Here is a 21,588-nt window from a genome sequence, read left to right on the forward strand (position 1 = left end):
GCCCGCCGTAGACCCGATCAAAAAAAAGTTACTGGACACATTTGTAGATTAGAAGAGGCATCATCAAAGCAGTGATTGTTCCTTATGATGGAGTCTCCATCTAAAGAAGATTATGTGAAACTGATAGTTACTCTTTAGGTGATCTGGTATGTGAGGATGAAGATTATCCATGATGGAGAGTTCCAAATTCCACTCTCTACTCACCTTTTATATGGAGAATTACTTTCGGGGTCTCTCAATTAGGAAAAACCGAGTTACTTGGGAGAAAACCTTACAATACGTGTTCAACCAAAGTGAACCCCTCCGCCCTCTGGAGACGAAGTTATACGTGGATGTTGCGGTCTCAAAATCAAGCAACGCCAGTGCCATAGGGCGATCTGCAGAAATGGTGATGGCTCATTTGTGGGAGCGCCCACCATCTTAGCGTATTTCGGACCAAGCTATTCTAGAGGCGATGACATCTCGCGAAGCACTGTCACTCGCCGAGGGCTATATCATGTGCTGGTGCCCTCTGACTGCCTAGCGGTCATCATCAACGAAATTATGCACTCTTATGCTAATAGCTACAACATAATTTTACGAGAAATTGAAGTCTATAACAGCTAGATTTCAGAATGTTTTCTTTGTCCATAAACATGGGGCTTCAAATTCGGAAGCTCACGAATTAGCTCGGTTCAGTATTTCTAGCAGTATTGGACTCCTGATTTGGCTCCTCCAGCCCCCGATGGTCTTTGTATCCATTTGAACATTGTTGAGCAATAAAGAGCCATTGGTTCTAAAAGAAAAAATAGAACAGCAACATCTACTATATCGATCAAGAAATATGACTAAGTATTACCTGCGGCCTCCTCTAATACAAAACCAAACAGAAACTACCTAAGATAACGTCACATACATTTCAAGTTTCAATCATGATCTAATTTCAGAAGAAAAGAGAAATTAATAACATGAGATGCTTAACACTGGCATCTGGCATAACAATTTATACTGCTGTAGTACATGTCGAAGCATCCAAGGGGTATATATGATGCCCCCACGGGGCCTCACAGATATTAGCTCACAAACTTTATTGTCAGAACATATCAACATGACCACTAGTTTTGAAGATGTCGTCGAGGCCGGTTCTATGGTGAAAAGGGATCTCAAATCAGAGTTGTTGTTTTAGAGGTAAAATATTTGGAATTTTTGAATTACGAAAAATTCTCATCGAGGTTAGCTTTTTTGTGTCCTAGCGAGTGAATGTTAAACTTTTCATAGATGGAAAATTCGTACAAGAAAACAATTTCAAAAGTAGAAATACCAGGTTGATAAATTCTAAGCTAAAAAGTCGCAAAAATATTGAGAATTAATTACATTTTCGGGTTGGTAACTTTTTTATGTGTAACGTTGGTAAATCATGTACAAAAGTGTTGATAACTTTTAGCCTGATTTTTTTGTCAAAATATATCAAGATGATGCTAGTTTTGAAGATCTCGTCGAGACATATTTAATGGTGAAGATTGATCTTAAATTGGAGTTGTCGTTTAAAGCACTTTGAATTTATGAACTTATAAAGATTCTCGCTCATGCCATTTTTTTTGTCTCATACCGCATGTAGTCGGAACTTTTCTTACATGACAATTTCGGATAGGATAAAAATTACCAAAAATGAAAAGAAAAAGTGACCTCTAGAGAATTATTGGATGACCGACCGCTAGCTTGGCTCCCCTCTATAAAACACGGCTAGTGTCCATTAAGAAAGTGAACCCTACATCCCACACCTGTAAACTTTTTATTTTTGTTTTTTTGCTAGTTTCTTTTGATTCTTGTTTTTCTAGATGTTTTTAATTTATGTTTTTCTGTTTTTTTTTGCATTTTTATTTAGCGGAAGAAACCCGCTACCCATATGTGTAGCTACGCACCTCTTCTTGAGCTAACATGTGTCCAATTGGTCAAACCTCATTACCTCTTCCCACCCATTACTGTACCCGTTTTTAACGGGTAAGAAGTAGCGCTTTAGTTAGCGCTCCCACCTATGTATATGTGGGCTAGCTTGTTTCTCCCATAGGTTCCGCGCCGTAGCGATCTGTCTTCCACTTTGTGCTAGATTCGAGAATACATACTAGAAATTGTATTAACGGTCAGTGTAATACCAAGAAGGCTACAACTTCACACACCCATCACGATACAATGCCAAGCGAAAAATAACACACTCTCTACGAACCCGATGATAAACGACTCGCATTGCCCAACATCCCACGATTGTCGAGAAGAGGATCCCATGGCTTCACGACCGCGTCACGAACTAAGCAAGACACATTGTAGCTCTATCTGGACTCCGAGAGGCAACCCAGGACAAACATACCTGCTCTCTTGTGTCAAGAGGAGTTTGCGAGAAGAAGACATAATCCTAGCAGACTCGGAGAAGATGCCGACGGGGAAGATGCATCTTTCATGAAGTACATTGCATCCCGGAAGCACATGCCTAGGGATGTAGCTAACTGATAGATGTGAAAAACAACCATTTTCCATGTTTAAATCTGATATTAGTCGAGTAATTGATGTAATATCTCTCTCAACTTGCCATTAATCATTAAAGATGTGCAAATCCCTTTTTATTTCTCCGTGTGCAGATATGGGCATTTTCTAGATATAATCAAGGAAAATTAATGAAGATTTCCAAGTTATCAAATTTCCCAAGTCAAACATGCCATAAAGAGAAGCATCAAAGAGTTTGGCGAGCACTGGCACGATTGCAACCCGTCCGTACATCACACCCATACCATGTGCCACCTCCTTCCGCTCGTCAAACAGAACAATTTTCGTGAAGGGACTCACAGCCGCCAGAAACAAGACACAAAGAGATAGAGAGTAGAACGAGAAAGAATCTAACACAAGACACGAAGAAGAGAGAAGCCACCTCATATCCAGTTCACCGAATCACATCTAAGGAGAGGGGAACCGCTGCTCCATCACCATCTTCATCACCATCTCCACCCCCCTCTCCTTAGCCATAGATCCTACTTGTACTCTAGATCGCATCATAATTGGTGACATTTTAAGACTATTTTATATTAATTTTAAAATTTCTTTGCAATGCTTATGATTGTTGATTTTATCATGTGCGAGTAGTACTCATGGGCCGAGGGTTGAGGCCTAGCCTGGCAGCATCATGTGCATCTAACTTTACATGTTGTTGTGCTTAATTTTTTTAAAAGTTTTGTATGATTGCATCTCTATCTCCTATCTTAATCTAGGACTTTTCAGGTACCCAAGACGCTAATGATTGGTAAAGGTAATGAGGTGAGGTAAGTGGTAATCTCCCGCTCCTTGCAAAACCCATTGACAATAGGAGAAGTACGGTGGTAGTTTGAAATCCATTAGAAAATAACGATGGTGTCATTAATGTTAATGGCTTGGTCCGTGGATCACTTAATAATCTTTCATAACCAACTCGACTAGAGTGAATGAGTTAGATAATAGTCTGTAGATAACCATTTCAACTGGAGTCTATAGTACATAAGAATGCATCACCCACAAGAATCTAATCTGAATGATTAAGTACAATTGCGTAGCACATGTAAAACCTTAGCCCTGGCGTATTTCCGTCCATGGATTCACAATCTCCAAGTAAACTCGAAGGTCTGTTGAAACAAAGATTTCACAAGTTTACAAGTTCTTGCTTGAGTAAATCACACCAACGATCACTTTTCAATGATCGACATAAACCTAGATCTTCTAGAAAAAAAATAACTATACTATATCCAGTATTGCGGCCGATCGAAGGTATCATCAACTCAGGCAATGCATTACACTGGCATAGTTTCCAATTGTCGCATAGGCCTCTCCCAAGATCGCCTAGACGACATCTTCCAGAAGATAACGACACCGTGATGCCGCCATCACCTAGTCTAGTCACCAGACCTTTTGGGTTTCACTAGCATCTAGCACGGTAAATGCCATGGACACATCTTAGGAAGGAAACGGCATCCGCAGCCGCATTCAACTTCGACCTCCACCAAGAAGGGCTTCGGCCCGAGCCATTCACCGCGACCTGTTGACGGAGCTAGATTGGAGATGGTGGATAAAGTTCGAAGCCACCGGCTAGAGCCACCACCGCCGAGAGGAGAGGATCACTGACATAGGAGTAGGGCATCGACCGCCCACCGGCACCACCATGGTCACTGCCACAGTGCCACCTAGCCCGTCGCCGCTGGCACCACCACAGTCTGAATAATGCACGCGCCGCCAGATTCGAACTTGGAAGAATTGCTGGAAGCCATTATGAGCCTACCCAGAAAACGGGCGAATTCCGTGAGGTATGCTGGAATTCCACGAGCCGGACGACTTAGCACACAGCTGTTTCGTCCAGAATTTCGGTACATATACATACACGCGCGTGCCGCGATTAGTGGATGACCTCGCGCGTACGGGTGATGTTTGTGGCCGAACCGGATGGCGACCTCCATGTATATATTGATATATGGTTCCAAGTTCGGACCAAACGGCGTGGGATACTGGGATGGGTCAAGCACGCCGGCCGGCTGGATGTCTACGTATTGGTCCAGTAGCGTGGAAACTGGGAGCCCATCGTGGAACTTGGGAACGGATGCCCTGTCGAACAGGTAGCTTCTGTGTATATATATGGGCTGAATGCTTGGTGCAATCCATGCAAAACGCACACGCAGTGACCTAGCAGATACACAGAGAGCTATACACTCTTTGGTTGCACGAACATCAGTTAAGATGGCAGGGCATCGCGCTGCTGCCTACGTGTTCACGGTGGCGCTGGCACTCGGCGTGCTCGCCTCCATTCCGGCAGGTAATCCAGATTTCTCTCTAGCCGTGGTTAGGGCTAGTGCAATTATTCCCTTCAGTAAAAAATAGTTGCCGGTTCTCAAATTAATCGATCCATCAACCAACAGCTGTCCAGTCCATCGGCGTGTGCTACGGCGTGATCGGCGACGGCCTGCCCTCGGCGAGCGACGTCGTGCAGCTCTACAGGTCCAAGGGCATCACCGGCATGCGCATCTACTTCCCCGACAGCAACGCCCTCCGGGCACTGAGCGGCAGCGGCATCAACCTCGTTATCGACACGGGCAATGACCAGCTCCGCAACCTCGCCGCCAGTACCTCCAACGCAGCCGCCTGGGTCAAGGCCAACATTCAGGCCTACCAGGGCCTCACCATCAGGTATATCACGGTCGGCAACGAGGTGGCCGGCAGCGACACGCAGTTCATCCTCCCGGCTATGAAGAACGTCAACGCCGCGCTCTCCGCCGCAGGCCTCGGCGGCATCAAGGTGTCCACGGCGGTGCAGTCGGGCGTCACCCAAGGGTTCCCTCCGTCCAAGGGCACCTTCTCTAGCTCCGACGGCTCCCACATGCCGCCCATCGCGCAATACCTCGCCAGCACCGGCGCACCGCTGCTCGCCAACATATACCCCTACTTCGCCTACAAGGGCACGCCCAGCATCGACATCAAGTACGCCCTCTTCACCGCACCGGGCACGGTGGTGCACGACGACGGCAGCGGCAAGGACTACCAGAACCTGTTCGACGCGCTCGTGGACACCATGTACTCCGCGCTCGAGAGCGCCGGGGCCGGGAGGGTCCCCATCGTGGTCTCCGAGAGCGGGTGGCCATCGGCCGGCGACGCGGCCGCGACCACGGGCAACGCGCGGACGTACAACCAGAACCTGATCAACCACGTCGGGAATGGGACGCCCAAGAGGCCCGGGAGGATCGAGACGTACATATTTGCCATGTTCAACGAGAACAGGAAGACCGGGCTTGAGACGGAGAGACACTTTGGGCTGTTCAACTCAGACAAATCGCCGGCCTACTCCATCAACTTCTAAATGGAACAGATCGATACGTACGTAGTGGCAAGATGCGGACCATTTTGCCTAATAATTTCTGAATTTGAATAAGGTGCATGTAAGAACGCCAAAGCTTGCTTGCACGTAAGGCAAGCGCTTAAATAAGTTATCTACTCGATGAATAATGAGAGGCACATTTGGGATATGTTGTGTCAAATCAGCTGAGGAAGTGACTGTTATGTTTCTTTCTCGAAAAGGAGATTATCTCTGGCTTCTGGATGGACTGATGCATGCAGCATTTTATTTCAAGTGACTATTATGTGAGGCAATCACGGGAGTATCGCTAGCTATTAATCTTGTTTTATTTGTTGCTGCATTTGTTTAATGGTTTTGCGAATTCTTAATCGAATGAGCTTAATTCTCAGTCTCCCCATAGATCCTTAAATTATCAAGTTTGAATGCCTACACCACAGTGTAAACGCCAATTCAAGCTTAAACTTGAAAGTTTAAATCGTGAAGTTTTGTTTAAATGGTTAAAAACATATGGGAGAAAACTGTAGTCGGTCTTAATATCCTATCTAAAGGTGGAACGATAAAATATGTGCATTGCGTAAATAACTTGGAGGATGGCAAAGGAATTCGCTGGGCAACTATTGATGAGCTGGAGGCTTTCATAGAAATACGACCGTTGTGCACGCAAGAGACTGAAGCAAAAAATCAATTATATACGTAGATTGTTACTCTATTGCGAGAAGAGGAACTCAAATGTTATTAACATTTAACAATCCAACTTATTTTAGAAGGAAATCCGAATACAAGATACTTTCATAGTGTCATAAATCGCAGACACAAAAAAAACTTATTTACTCTCTTATTCAAGATGAAGGTACGATTGAAGGACACGACCAACTAAAATCATACACAACAAAATACTATCAAAATCTGTTTGGGATCCAGAAGAAGGCAACCTCTCGATGAATGTGTCTCCTACAGATGACATTCCCCATGTTTCCAATGTGGAAAATGCCCATCTTAATGTACCATACACATAGGAAGAAGTTAAAAAAAGATAGTTTTCCGAATGGAACACAACAAAGACCCAGGACTGGATGGTTTCCCAGCTGAGTTCTATCATAACTTCCGGGATATCATTAAGTCTGACTTGTTGGAGTTGTTCAGGGTCCTTCATGTTGGTTGTTGGACAACTAAACTTTTTTCGTCTAAATGTCAGTGAAATAATTTGGTTGCCAAAAGTTAAGGAAGCAAAAAAATGGTCTAACAGTACGTGCCTATCAGTTTTGTTATTGTGAGCTTCAAGATATTTACGAAAGCTGCAACAATCAGGTTGAATTCAGTGGCTAACCACGTGATTCGCCCCATTTAGTCTGCTTTTATGCAAGAGATATCCTTGATGGGGTAGTTACCCTGGATGAAATGGTCCATGAACTACATAGAATTTTTTTGACCGGGTATATTAAAGATTGACTATGAAAATGATTGTGATAAATTTAAATGGTCTTTCCTACAACAAAATCTCGAAATGAAAGGTTTTCTAAGGAGTGGTCTAATTCATAACTTTTTTTCAAAGGAAGTGTGCTATATATCAAAGTTAATGATGATGTTGGCAGATACTTCCAAACGGAAAAAGGGTTAAGAGAAGGTGATCCATTATCACCCATTCTATTTTAATATAGTGGCTGATTTGTTAGCTATAATTATAGAGCACATGAAAAATGATCGTCAAATAGAAGGAGTAGTTCCACACCTTCTAGATGGTGGACTTTACCTTCTTCAATATGCTGATGATATGATTCTATTTATGGAGCATGACACTGAAAAATGTAAGAAATCTAATATTGTTGTTATCAGCTTTCGAGAAGCCTTCAGAATTCAAAATAAACTTCCATAAAATTAAATTTTCTACTTCGGTGATGCTCAGGACGAGGCTGCTCTTTATGCCGAACTTTTGGGTTGTGGACAAGGCCAATTCCATATTAGCTATTTAGGCATCCGATACATTATCGGAGGCTTACAACTATTTTTGGAAAACACATCGAGAAAACTACAAAAAAAAATTAAGTAGTTGGAAAGTAAGACTATTATCTTTTGGTGGAAGATTAGTGCTCATAAATTTAGTACTAAGCAACATTGCACTATATATGATTTCTTTCTTCTATTTACCCAAAAGAGTTTTACAAATATTGGATGATTTCCGTCAAGATTCTTTTGACCAAGAGATAGTGAGAAAAAGAAGTATCGACTGCACAAATGGAATATAGTATGTCACCCTAAAGATCTGGAAGGCCAGATTTGGACTTCATGTCCTTGAGGTCAAGAATAAAGCTCTCCAAGGTAAATGGCTATTTAAGCTTGTTATTGACGAATCTTCATGGCAATGTTCTAAAAAGGAAGTATGTAGGCTTGTATGAACTCTCTCATGTGTATTGGAAATCTAGAGGATTGCATGTTTTGTCTGGCCTAATGGTGATGATTAAATACTTCTTCCAATATGGTTATTTCACAATTAAGGATGGCTCATAAGTTAGATTTTGGGAGGATAAGTGGGATAATGATTGATACGTCCAAAACGTATCTACTTTCCGAACACTTTTGCTATTGTTTTGCCTCTAATTTGTGTATTTTGGATACAACTAACACGGACTAACGCTGTTTTCAGCAGAATTGCTCTGGTGTCTCGTTTTTGTGGAGAAATTAAACTTTCGGGAAAATCCTCGGAATTTATACCAAATGGGCTATTTTACCAGAAGAATCACGGAGCCAGAAGGGCAGGCCTGGGGGAGGCCCAGGGCCCCCAGACGCTAGGCCGACGCGGCCTGGAGGGGGGGGGGGCGCCACCCTAGCGTGTGGCCCCCTCGACTGCCCTCTGATGCCCTCCTCTGGACTACTTAAGGGTTTCGATCTAAAAACGCGAGACGAGAAGTCGAAGTCGCCAGAAACCATCCAGTACGCCGCCACCGTCGCGAAACTCCGTCTCGGGACCAGAAACTCCGTTCTGGCACTCCGCCGGGACGGGGAATTGGAGGAGATCATCGCCATCATCACCATCGATGCCTCTCCATCGACCAGCAATGTTTCCCCCATCCATGTGTGAGTAATTCCCCCGCTGTAGGCTGAAGGGGATGGTAGGGATTGGATGAGATTGGTCATGTAATAGCATAAGATTGTTAGGGCATAGTGCTTAGTGTCCGTAGTTGGTACTTTGATGATATTGTTGCAACTTGTTATGCTTAATGCTTGTCACTAGGGCCCGAGTGCCATGATCTCAGATCTGAACATGTTATTGTTTCATGATGATATTCATTGTTTTATGATCTTACCTGCAAGTTGTATACACATGCCGCTGTCTGGAACCCGAGGCCCCAAAGTGACAGAAATTGGGACAACCGGAGGGGAAGGCGGTGATGTGAGGATCACATGTGTTCACGGAGTGTTAATGCTTTGCTCCGGTACTCTATTAAAAGGAGTACCTTAATTTCCAGTAGATTCCCTAGAGGCGCGGCTGCCACCGGTTGGTAGGACAAAAGATGTTGTGCAAGTTTCTCATTGCGAGCACGTACGACTATATATAGAACACATGCCTATGGATTGTTTAGTACTTGGACACCGTTTTATTACTATCTGCAAATGCCCTGCTTTGATTGTTACATGAGTTTCTCTCATCCATGCAACGCCCGTCATCCATCCCTGTGCCTACAGTATTTTAATCCTGCTGTTTACTGTAATCAGTACTGCTGTCTTTGTTACTCTGCTGCTGTTATTTCACTACTACTACTGCTATAAACTGTTACTACTGATAAACTCTTGCGAGCAAGTCTATTTCCAGGTGCAGCTGAATTGACAACTCCGCTGTTAAGGCTTTCAAGTATTCTTTGGCTCCCCTTGTGTCGAATCAATAAATTGGATTTTACTTCCCGTGAAGACTGTTGCGACCCCCTATACTTGTGGGTCATCATGACTATTTTCTGGCGCCGTTGCCGGGGAGCATAGCTTTATTTGGAAGTTCACTTGGATTGATATTGTTCGCTGCAAATTCTCCATCATGGGTAAATCTCGCGATCCTAAAGTCGCCATATTACCATCCACTACAAGAAAAAGGTACAACTCTGAGTACCTCTGCTACTCTTGATTCACCATCTGTGATGAGTCAACTTGTTTCACCACCGCAAGCTTCACTTGCTGGTACTTCTGCTGAATCTGAAAATTCTTATAATATTGATAATGTTTCTGCTGTGCTTGATGATATTGGTTCATTGGGATCTTTTCTAGATGCTACAATTGCTAGGTCTAGACAAATTGAAAATACTGAAACTCCTAATGAAAATGCTACTACACCTGTTAATTCACCCGAGTCTGTTGATTATTCTAGTGATGATCCTGATGAGGATTATATGGAGCTTGATGATGATTTTATTGATAAATGCAATGCTATTACTGATGCAAGAAAAATTAAAAAGTTTCTCGCACAACATACTGTTAGATATAAGCTATCTCCTGATCCTAAATTTGCCACATCTCCTATAAACATTAAGGATAAAGATTATGATTTTTCTCTTGATTTATCTCATATAGCTATTGTTGAGAAAACACCCTTTTGTGGTACTGAAAAAGAAAGTGCTGTAGAACAGATGAATGAACTTTCTTCTATGAGTAGCTTGTTTTCTGATGATGTCAAGATGCGTACTTATTTTGTTGCTAAAATTTTTCCTTTCTCATTAAAGGATGATGCTAAAACTTGGTATAATAAATTGCCTCCTGGTTCTATTAATAGTCCAAGTGATTTGCTTGATGTTTTCTTTCGGAAATACTTTCCTACTAGTGCTCAACATGCTGCTTTACAGAAAATTTATAGCTTTGACCAGGAAGATGGAGAGAAATTACCTGAAGCGTGGGCAAGATTTTGCTCTCTTATCAGAGCTCGACCGGGACATGATTTAGAGAAGCATGATTTACTTGATATATTTTATAGTGGACTAACCGTTGAGTCTAGAGCATATTTGGATAGTTGTGCTGGTTGTGTTTTCAGGAAAAGAACTCCAGACGAAGCCGAAGAATTTTTGGCTAAAATAGGCCGGAATCATGATGATTGGACTACACCTGAACCAACTCCGACGCCGATATTGAAGAAGAGGGGTTTAATTAAATTGAATGATGAAGATATGAGGGAAGCCAAGAAGTCTCTTAAGGAGAAAGGTATTAAATCTGAAGATGTGAAGAACTTACCTCCCATAGAAGATTTATGTAAGATAATTCCCCCTTCATCCATGATTGAGGTAAACTCTCTTCAACGCTTTACTAGGGAAGATATTCCGTATTCAAAACCTCCTGCTCAATGCTTAGATGATTTTGATAATTATATTGTTAAGCAAGAAAATTTTAATATGAGAGTAGAAAATTATTTAATGGAAAATTCTCAAGCTATTAGTAATTTGCATGATATTGTGGAGAGAACCTCCAATGATGTTAAGATGATTGTTAAACATTTTCATATGGTTCAAACTCAAGTTGATCAACTCACTAAAGTGCAAAATGACTTGTTAAAAAATAGTTCTAAAGAAAAACATGCTTATGAAGTAACAACTAGAGGCGGTGTTTCCACTCAGGATCCTCTATATCTTGAAGGGCATCCCAAAAGAGTTGAACAAGATTCTCAACGAATTGAACCTAGTGCTCCTTCTAAGAAAAAGAAAAAGAAACATAAAAATGTTGTAGAATCCTCTGAGCCTGTTAATGATCCTAATAGTATTTCTATTTCCGATCTTTGAAGCGAAAGTGGTAATGAACATGATAAAGATAATGATAAGAATGATGCTTCTGATAAAGAAGAGGTTGAAGAGGAACCTGAAAAGCATGCTAAAAATAAAAAAGTATACTAAAGAAGATTTTATTGCTAAGAAACATGGTAATGAAAGGGAACCTTGGGTTCAAAAGCAAATGCCTTTTCCTGCTAAGAAACTAAAATCGAAGGAAGAAGAACACTATAATAAATTTTGAGATTGGATGAAACCTTTATTCTTGCAAATCCCTTTGACTGATGCTATTAAATTGCCTCCTTATTCAAAGTATATGAAAGATATTGTCTCTAACAAAAGGAAAATTCCTAATGAGGAGATTTCCACTATGCTTGCTAATTACTCTTTCAATGGCAAAGTTCCAAAGAAATTGGGCGATCCAGGTATACCGACCATTCCTTGTTCTATCAAGAATAATTATGTTAGAACTGCTCTATGTGATTTGGGAGCAGGTGTTAGTGTTATGCCTTTCTCTCTTTATAAGAGACTTTATTTAGATAAGTTGATACCGACTGATATATCTTTGCAAATGGCTGATAAATCTACTGCTATTCCTTTTGGTATATGTGAGGATGTTCATGTTCAAGTTACTAATAATTGCTTGATATTAACTGATTTGGTTGTGTTGGAAATGCCTGAAGATGATAATATGTCTATTATTCTTGGGAGACATTTTCTTAACACCGCAGGGGCTGTTACTGATTGCAATAAAGGAAAAGTTACTTTCAATGTTGATGACAAGGAGCATACCGTTTATTTTCCCAAGAGGATTGATAAAGTATGTGGAGTTAATACAATTTCTAATGTGAGAACTATCAAAGTGGGAGCTATTGATTGTCCTATATATGAGCCTAAAGAAGGATATCAACATATTATGATTGGATCCATATCAATACAATTCAAGGTAACATGATTGATTTGAGGTTTAATTCTTCTTATGCTATGTAAAATTTATTTGGTGGCAAGATTTGATCAACCTTGTTAACAAATACTTTTTATATGCATAGAGGAGCTAAACAACATTTCTTTCTCCCTCCACTTGTTCTACTTGTTGTAGCACTTTTGTTTTGCAAAGTTCTTTAGTTAATCAGAGATTTCAAAATCTTTTTCTGCCCAGTAACAATAAATTTAATACCTAGAAATGTGCATTTTTCAAAGTTTTCAAAAATTCACAAAAATTATACCGTTGGTCTTATTTTTCGAAGACGCACCTGGGAGCACCTGGGGATGACCAGTGGGGCACCCCAGGGTGGCACCCCACAGGCCGGCGAGGCCAGCAAGGGGGGGGGCGCCACCCTGTTGTGTGGGCCCCTCCTTGCCCCACTTATTCATCTCTTCTTCCCACTCTCTTCTCTCTCCCGAAAAAACCAGCACCAGCTTTCTCTCACTTGTGTTTCTGCTCAAGAGCTCAAGATTTCTCGATCTCTTTGCTCAGCCCAGATTTCTGTGTGAAATTTGGCACATTTGCTCTCCGGTATGTGACTCCTCCGATTATCCAAGTAGAATTTTGTTTGGTTGAGTATATCTTGAATAGTTTGCTGCTGTAGGTAACATGTTTAGTGAGCTTGCATGTTTGTTCTAAGTTGTAAAAACTAGTTTTGATGCATGATTAGTACTCTAGCAAGTTCCTATAGTAGTTTCCCTCAATTATATGTCACCAAATCAAATTTTATATTGATTGTTGAAAATTTTAGAAAATGGAGTGGAATAGGCATCAACTAAACCAACAAGAATTGGAGGTGCAACAAGTCATGAGAGTTAACCACAAAGAGGGAGTATACCCCTCTTACTACCCGTGCACAGATTTCATGAGAAGTGCAGGAATCTTGCGAGATGTTCAGAATCTAATTTCTCGTGCAGGGTTGGATGATTTTGTTGTTGGTGAACCATGCCAATATGCAAAATTGACTATGTCTGTAGTGCAGGATTTTGAATTCAATTGGTCCCAATCTAACCCCATGGTTCGGTACAAAATTTATAATAAAACTATCAACTTGCCATTCGATGATTTTTGTGCAGCAATTAGAGTGCCACAATGGGGATCATGCGAGAAGATAAGGGGATCGCCGCAAGAGCTCTTGAACCTCTTCAAGATGATTTGTCATGGAAGAAGCTTCTCAGAGGATGGTGGTAAAATCAGTAGCATTCAGCTCCCAGCTATTCGCTACTTTGCTTATTTCATTACTAAGTGCGTTCTTGCTAGAAAGAATGCAAGTAAATTATCTATCCAGGATTTAGCTTCTCTAGTTGCTGCATTGCAAGGTAATAAGACCTATAATTTGGGTGCTTTGATAGCCTATAGACTTGCTACTAACCGTGAGAGGGGAGGAATTTGCGGAGGTCGCATCGCCTCTCGTTTATTAGCTATGCATGGTGTAGAACCTCATCATCTTGATATTCAGCTTCCCATAGAGAAACTTGACATAGTATCCATGATTAAACATGAATTTGTTTCTGATTCATCTAATTTGGGTAACCTGTCTTACAAGATAACATTTTACAAGAAAACTTGGAGAACAACTAAGAAAACCGAAAAACTAGTAGGATTGCCTGCACCTGTTCTATTTAACCTTGATTCCAGGGAGGATTGGTCAGTCACGGAAGGTGCACTGAATGCATACATAGAGGGAGGAGGCCATCATGCAAGAGACAACACGGAGGAGGTCGGGGAACACCTCGACTCGTCATCCGATGTAGCAAGCTCTTCGCATCAACATTTTGGGCATGTGGAGCCTTCACCCTTTTCTTCTGCACCGGGACCTTATTATGACTACGCCATGTATGATCCACCGGAGTGGAACAGCGACCCTCGCTGGGGTTGAACTCCACTTAGGCCAAAAGCCTAAGCTTGGAGGGAGGTATACCAGCATCACTCATTCTTTGCATATTATGGTTGCTGGATACTTGTATATACTTGTTTAGTTTCTTTAAGTGGTTTTCTAATAAGAGGGAGATGATATTTGGGGAAGAGCTGCCTGAAAACAGATTCTGGACTGATACCAAAAACATTCTCAAAAACCGCCAGAACGTTATTTTGCGAAGCCAATTTTTGTGCATGTTCCCCAGGTTGTTATCTAACTTTCATTAGTTGAACACTTTTCGAGCTGGGCAGGGGAAGAATTTCTTAAAAATCGATTACTGTACTGCTGTCAAGTTTGACGAATTCCTGCTGCTTTGTGTTTATGTGATTCTTCTAGTTTTCATTTTCTTGTTTTTGTTTTTTTCCTTCCTAAAACACAAAAAGACCAAAAATATTTTTGTTGTTTCTCTTCACCACTTGTTTATTTTGGTTTCTTGCTTTTATTTTTGCTTTATTTGCTATCGTTGGTTTGCTATAAGAAAATTCAAAAAGATTTTGCTTTGTTTGCTTGTTTCCTTTTGTTCTTGTTTCCAATTAGAAAACACCAAAAATATGTGCTGTTCTTCTTTGGTTTTGTAAAGTTCATTATGAGTTCAATGGTCTTCGGTGGCTGGAGCGTGGTTTTCATTTCATATTATTCAAGCTACCCAAGTGAAAGACAATAATGGCGATCTACGACAATTCGACTGTGGTGAGAGGCTGGTATGAACTCTACTTTTTTTCATTTTTGTACATATACTCATCCATGTGAGCATGCTTAGTTGGTTCATGTGAGGTATATGTCATTTAAGAAAGTCTAGTAGTTCATGATCTCTCATGTTTAGCTCCAATTTATTAATACGAGTAGCATGTCATGGATGTTTGCTTGCATTGTTTTATTCATAAATAGGTATGACATTGTGGTATCCTCCTCTGAATAATTCATTTGAATCGACTTGGCACATGCTCGCGCATGCATATGATTGAACAAAAGTCAATTAAACCTCGATGATTTACTTTGCCTCAGAGTTCTTGTATCACTTTTATGCCTCCATTAATTTATTTTGCCGCAACCATGATTATGACAGTGACTGCTCTCTTGATTTGTCGCTCCCCAGTCTATTGCTAGCCTTCACTTGTACTGAGCGGGAACGCTGCTCGTGCTTCCAAACCCCTGAAAACCAAGTTATTCCAAAGTGTCCACCATAAATACCTATGCATGGCATTTCAAACCATTCCAAGTAAATTCTCATGCGCTACCGTTAAACCTTCAAAATGCTTCTCAATTTGTGTTAATGTTTTATAGCTCATGAGGAAGTATGTGGTGTTTATCCTTCAACCTTGTCATTTACTTTTGACAGACTTTCATAATAAGAGCTGGCAACGGGGTGCCCAGCCCCAACTAATAACTTCATTAATAATTCTCTTCACATGTTTTGCTCTGATTCATCAGTAAGCAACTTAATTTTGCAAATAGACACTCCTCCATGGTTTGAGATTGATGGAAGGCACCCGAGGATTCGGTTAGCCATGGCTTGTGTAAGCAAAGGTTGGGGGAAGTGTCACCCATAATAAAACTAAAATACGTGTGTAAACAAAAGAGAAGAGGGATGATCTACCTTGCTGGTAGAAATAACGTCCTTCATGGGAGCCGCTCTTGAAAGTCTGGTTGGCGAGGTAGTTGGTGTACCCATTACCATTCGTTGACAACAACTAACACCTCTCAAAATAATTTTACTCCTGTTTTAAAAATGAAAAGCTCCAGCGCATGTTAATCCCTGCTTCCCTCTGCGAAGGGTCAATCTTTTGCTTTTACATTGAGTCACCATCCTTTCTTTGAGCACTTTCTTGAGAGCACAACTGTCATTCTTAGTATAATATGCTTGTCCCAAAATATGATTGACTGTGGTATAACTTTGATGCTTTTATCTTTGACAATCTCTATTTCTAGTCTTTCCATGAACTTCAGAGGTACCTGAGCATTTATGTTTTGCTGATCAAATACAGGCAAGCGAGATACCACTTTATCATATCCTTTTATGAACATTGCAATCCTGCTGATAGACATGATTCATGATGCTTATTATTAATTTGTTGGTACCTTTCCATGATTGATATAGCTATTAGATGATCTTATTTGCATGTATCTTATTATGAATTGCCTAAGTACTTGTCCATATCATGAGAATATTTACATCATATGAACAAATGTGTTCATGAAAGTTCTTTTATCGCACTCAGTTGTTAACTGAATTGCTTGAGGACAAGCAATAAGCTAAGCTTGGGGGGAGTTGATACGTCCAAAACGTATCTACTTTCCCGAACACCTTTGCTATTGTTTTGCCTCTAATTTGTGTATTTTGGATACAACTAACACGGACTAACGCTGTTTTCAGCAGAATTGCTCTGGTGTCTCATTTTTGTGCAGAAATTCAACTTTCGGGAAAATCCTCGGAATTTATACCAAAGGGGCTATTTTACCAGAAGAATCACGGAGCCAGAAGGGCAGGCCTGGGGGAGGCCCAGGGCCCCCAGATGCTAGGCCGGCGCGGCCTGGAGGGGGGCGCGCCGCCCTAGCGTGTGGCCCCCTCGGCTGCCCTCTGACGCCCTCCTCTGGACTACTTAAGGGTTTCGATCTAAAAACGCGAGACGAGAAGTCGGAGTCGCCAGAAACCATCCAGTACGCCGCCACTGTCGCGAAACCCCGTCTCGGGACCAGAAACTCCGTTCTGGCACTCCGCCGGGACGGGGAATTGGAGGAGATCATCGCCATCATCACCATCGACGCCTCTCCATCGACCAGCAATGTTTCCCCCATCCATGTGTGAGTAATTCCCCCGCTGTAGGCTGAAGGGGATGGTAGGGATTGGATGAGATTGGTCATGTAATAGCATAAGATTGTTAGGGCATAGTGCTTAGTGTCCGTAATTGGTACTTTGATGATATTGTTGCAACTTGTTATGCTTAATTCTTGTCACTAGGGCCCGAGTGCCATGATCTCAGATCTGAACATGTTATTGTTTCATGATGATATTCATTATTTAATGATCTTACCTGCAAGTTGTATACACATGTCGCTGTCGAGAACCCGAGGCCCCAAAGTGACAGAAATTGGGACAACCGGAGGGGAAGGCGGTGATGTGAGGATCACATGTGTTCACGGAGTGTTAATGCTTTGCTCCGGTACTCTATTAAAAGGAGTACCTTAATTTCCAGTAGATTCCCTAGAGGCCCGGCTGCCACCGGCTGGTAGGACAAAAGATGTTGTGCAAGTTTCTCATTGCGAGCACGTACGACTATATATGGAACACATGCCTATGGATTGTTTAGTACTTGGACACCGTTTTATTACTATCCGCAAATGCCCTGCTTTGATTGTTACATGAGTTTCTCTCATCCATGCAACGCCCGTCATCCATCCCTGTGCCTACAGTATTTTAATCCTGTTGTTTCTTCGTAATCACTCTGCTTGTCTTTGTTACTCTGCTTTGTTATTTCACCTCTTGCTATAAACTGTTACTACTGATAAACTCTTGCGAGCAAGTCTGTTTCCAGGTGCAGCTGAATTGACAACTCCGCTGTTAAGGCTTTCAAGTATTCTTTGGCTCCCCTTGTGTCGAATCAATAAATTGGGTTTTACTTCCCGCGAAGACTGTTGCGATCCCCTATACTTGTGGGTCATCAATGATACACTTCGATAACAATATCCATCGCTATACAATATTGTGAGTCACAAATGCTATACAATCACTAAGGTGTTGGAGACTTCCCCGCCAAATGTATTGTTCAAAAGAGATCTAGTTGGTCCTAGGTTGACATCATGTAATGCTTTGCTGCAGTGTCTAGATTTGGTCCAGTTAACGCAAGGGCCTGACGAATTTTCATGAAGTCTACATGATAGTGGTCAATTCCCTATGGGTTCCATGTATACAACATCAATCTAGCAAGAGGTGCACGTTGATAATAACAAAAGGATTTGAAAAATGAAGATGTCGTTAAATACTTGGATTTTTGCATAGTATCTTCGTTGAGGAGTAATCCTCACCAAAGACAACCTTGTGAAACGTAATTGGCACGAAAGTATAAAGTGTGTATGATTTATTTAATACTTTATTGAAGAGTTCAATCATACATTGCTTTATTGAAGACTTCAATTATACCATGTTCCTCTTTGATCTTCTTCTCTCTTTCTTCCTTCTCCTTCATGGCTTCCACAAACATGGAACATCCCCTCTTTTCTATCTCGATAAACCCTTGGTCCACCATCTCGACACTTGTACGGTCATGTAGAAACTCTGGACCAGACATGGACCAGAGAGGAGAAGAAGTCTAGTAGCCCCCATGGATCTCCTCTAGATTAGATATGAAAACACAAGATAGAAAGATCCCCTCGAGAGGCATATGAGGGGGTTTAAGATGTCATGAGTGATGGAACAAAGGTATCTCGTGATTTATGAGCTAGATGTGCCTTTTATGGGAAAGATATCCTCAAACAAAGTCGCATCATTCGACTCCATAATTGTACCAGCATGAATGTCGGTTACCTCAAGTTTCACTATGAAAAATCTATAGCCAATACTATGAAAAAGATAACCCAAAAAATAGTTCTAAAGAAAAACATGCTTATGAAGTAACAACTAGAGGCGGCGTTTCCACTCAGGATCCTCTATATCCTGAAGGGCATCCCAAAAGAGTTGAACAAGATTCTCAACGAATTGAACCTAGTGCTCCTTCTAAGAAAAAGAAAAAGAAACATAAAAATGTTGTAGAATCCTCTGAGCCTGTTAATGATCCTAATAGTATTTCTATTTCCGATGCTGAAACTGAAAGTGGTAATGAACATGATAAAGATAATGATAAGAATGATGCTTATGATAAAGAAGAGGTTGAAGAGGAACCTAAAAAGCATGATAAAAATAAAAAGTATACTAAAGAACATTTTATTGCTAAGAAACATGGTAATGAAAGGGAACCTTGGGTTCAAAAGCAAATGCCTTTTCCTCCTAAGAAACTAAAATCAAAGGAAGAAGAACACTATAATAAATTTTGCGATTGGATGAAACCTTTATTCTTGCAAATCCCTTTGACTGATGCTATTAAATTGCCTCCTTATTCAAAGTATATGAAAGATATTGTCTCTAACAAAAGGAAAATTCCTAATGAGGAGATTTCCACTATGCTTGCTAATTACTCTTTCAATGGCAAAGTTTCAAAGAAGTTGGGCGATCCAGGTATACCGACCATTCCTTGTTCTATCAAGAATAATTATGTTAGAACTGCTCTATGTGATTTGGGAGCAGGTGTTAGTGTTATGCCTTTCTCTCTTTATAAGAGACTTTATTTAGATAAGTTGATACCGACTGATATATCTTTGCAAATGGCTGATAAATCTACTGCTATTCCTTTTGGTATATGTGAGGATGTTCCTGTTCAAGTTACTAATAACTGCTTGATATTAACTGATTTTGTTGTGTTGGAAATGCCTGAAGATGATAATATGTCTATTATTCTTGGGAGACCTTTTCTTAACACCGCAGGGGCTGTTATTGATTGCAATAAAGGAAAAGTTACTTTCAATGTTGATGACAAGGAGCATACCGTTTATTTTCCCAAGAGGATTGATAAAGTATGTGGAGTTAATACAATTTCTAATGTGAGAACTATCAAAGTGGGAGCTATTGATTGTCCTATATATGAGCCTAAAGAAGGATATCAACATATTATGATTGGATCCATATCAATACAATTCAAGGTAACATGATTGATTTGAGGTTTAATTCTTCTTATGCTATGTAAAATTTATTTGGTGGCAAGATTTGATCAACCTTGTTAATAAATACTTTTTATATGCATAGAGGAGCTAAACAACATTTCTTTCTCCCTCCACTTGTTCTACTTGCCGTAGCACTTTTGTTTTGCAAAGTTCTTTAGTTAATCAGAGATTTCAAAATCTTTTTCTGCGCAGTAACAATAAATTTAATACCTAGAAATGTGCATTTTTCAAAGTTTTCAAAAATTCAAACAAATTATACCGTTGGTCTTATTTTTCGAAGACGCACCTGGGAGCACCTGGGGATGATCAGTGGGGCACCCCAGGGTGGCACCCCACAGGCCGGCGCGGCCAGCAAGGGGGGCGCACCACCCTGTTGTGTGGGCCCCTCCTTGCCCCACTCATTCATCTCTTCTTCCCACTCTCTTCTCTCTCCCGAAAAAACCAGCACCAGCTTTCTCTCACTCGTGTTTCTGCTCAAGAGCTCAAGATTTCTCGATCTCTTTGCTCAGCCCAGATTTCTATCTGAAATTTGGCACATTTGCTCTCCGGTATGTGACTCCTCCGATTATCCAAGTAGAATTTTGTTTGGTTGAGTATATCTTGAATAGTTTGCTGCTGTAGGTAACATGTTTAGTGAGCTTGCATGTTTGTTCTAAGTTGTAAAAACTAGTTTTGATGCATGATTAGTACTCTAGCAAGTTCCTATAGTAGTTTCCCTCAATTATATGTCACCAAATCAAATTTTATATTGATTGTTGAAAATTTTAGAAAATGGAGTGGAATAGGCATCAACTAAACCAACAAGAATTGGAGGTGCAACAAGTCATGAGAGTTAACCACAAAGAGGGAGTATACCCCTCTTACTACCCGTGCACAGATTTCATGAGAAGTGCAGGAATCTTGCGAGATGTTCAGAATCTAATTTCTCGTGCAGGGTTGGATGATTTTGTTGTTGGTGAACCATGCCAATATGCAAAATTGACTATGTCTGTAGTGCAGGATTTTGAATTCAATCGGTCCCAATATAACCCCATGGTTCGGTACAAAATTTATAATAAAACTATCAACTTGCCATTCGATGATTTTTGTGCAGCAATTAGAGTGCCGCAATGGGGATCATGCGAGAAGATAAGGGGATCGCCGCAAGAGCTCTTGAACCTCTTCAAGATGATTTGTCATGGAAGAAGCTTCTCAGAGGATGGTGGTAAAATCAGTAGCATTCAGCTCCCAGCTATTCGCTACTTTGCTTATTTCATTACTAAGTGCGTTCTTGCTAGAAAGAATGCAAGTAAATTATCTATCCAGGATTTAGCTTCTCTAGTTGCTGCATTGCAAGGTAATAAGACCTATAATTTGGGTGCTTTGA

The 21,588-nt window shown here is 41.0% G+C and overlaps 1 protein-coding gene across 1 annotated transcript in view; it reads left to right on the plus strand.

The window, feature by feature from the left end:
• The first annotated feature begins 4,531 nt into the window (after positions 1-4,531).
• The window catches only part of LOC127345684 (glucan endo-1,3-beta-glucosidase GIII), an 82,079-nt gene continuing 65,022 nt past the window's right edge, over positions 4,532-21,588 (plus strand). The window contains exons 1-2 of the mRNA XM_051372187.2: positions 4,532-4,801; positions 4,905-5,298. Of these exons, the coding sequence (XP_051228147.1) occupies positions 4,633-4,801; positions 4,905-5,298 (563 nt within the window). The 5' untranslated portion in view covers positions 4,532-4,632. The remainder of the gene's footprint in view (positions 4,802-4,904; positions 5,299-21,588) is intronic.

Source organism: Lolium perenne, chromosome 3 (genome assembly GCF_019359855.2).
Source record: "Lolium perenne isolate Kyuss_39 chromosome 3, Kyuss_2.0, whole genome shotgun sequence".
In the NCBI taxonomy this organism is placed as follows: Eukaryota; Viridiplantae; Streptophyta; class Magnoliopsida; order Poales; family Poaceae; genus Lolium; species Lolium perenne.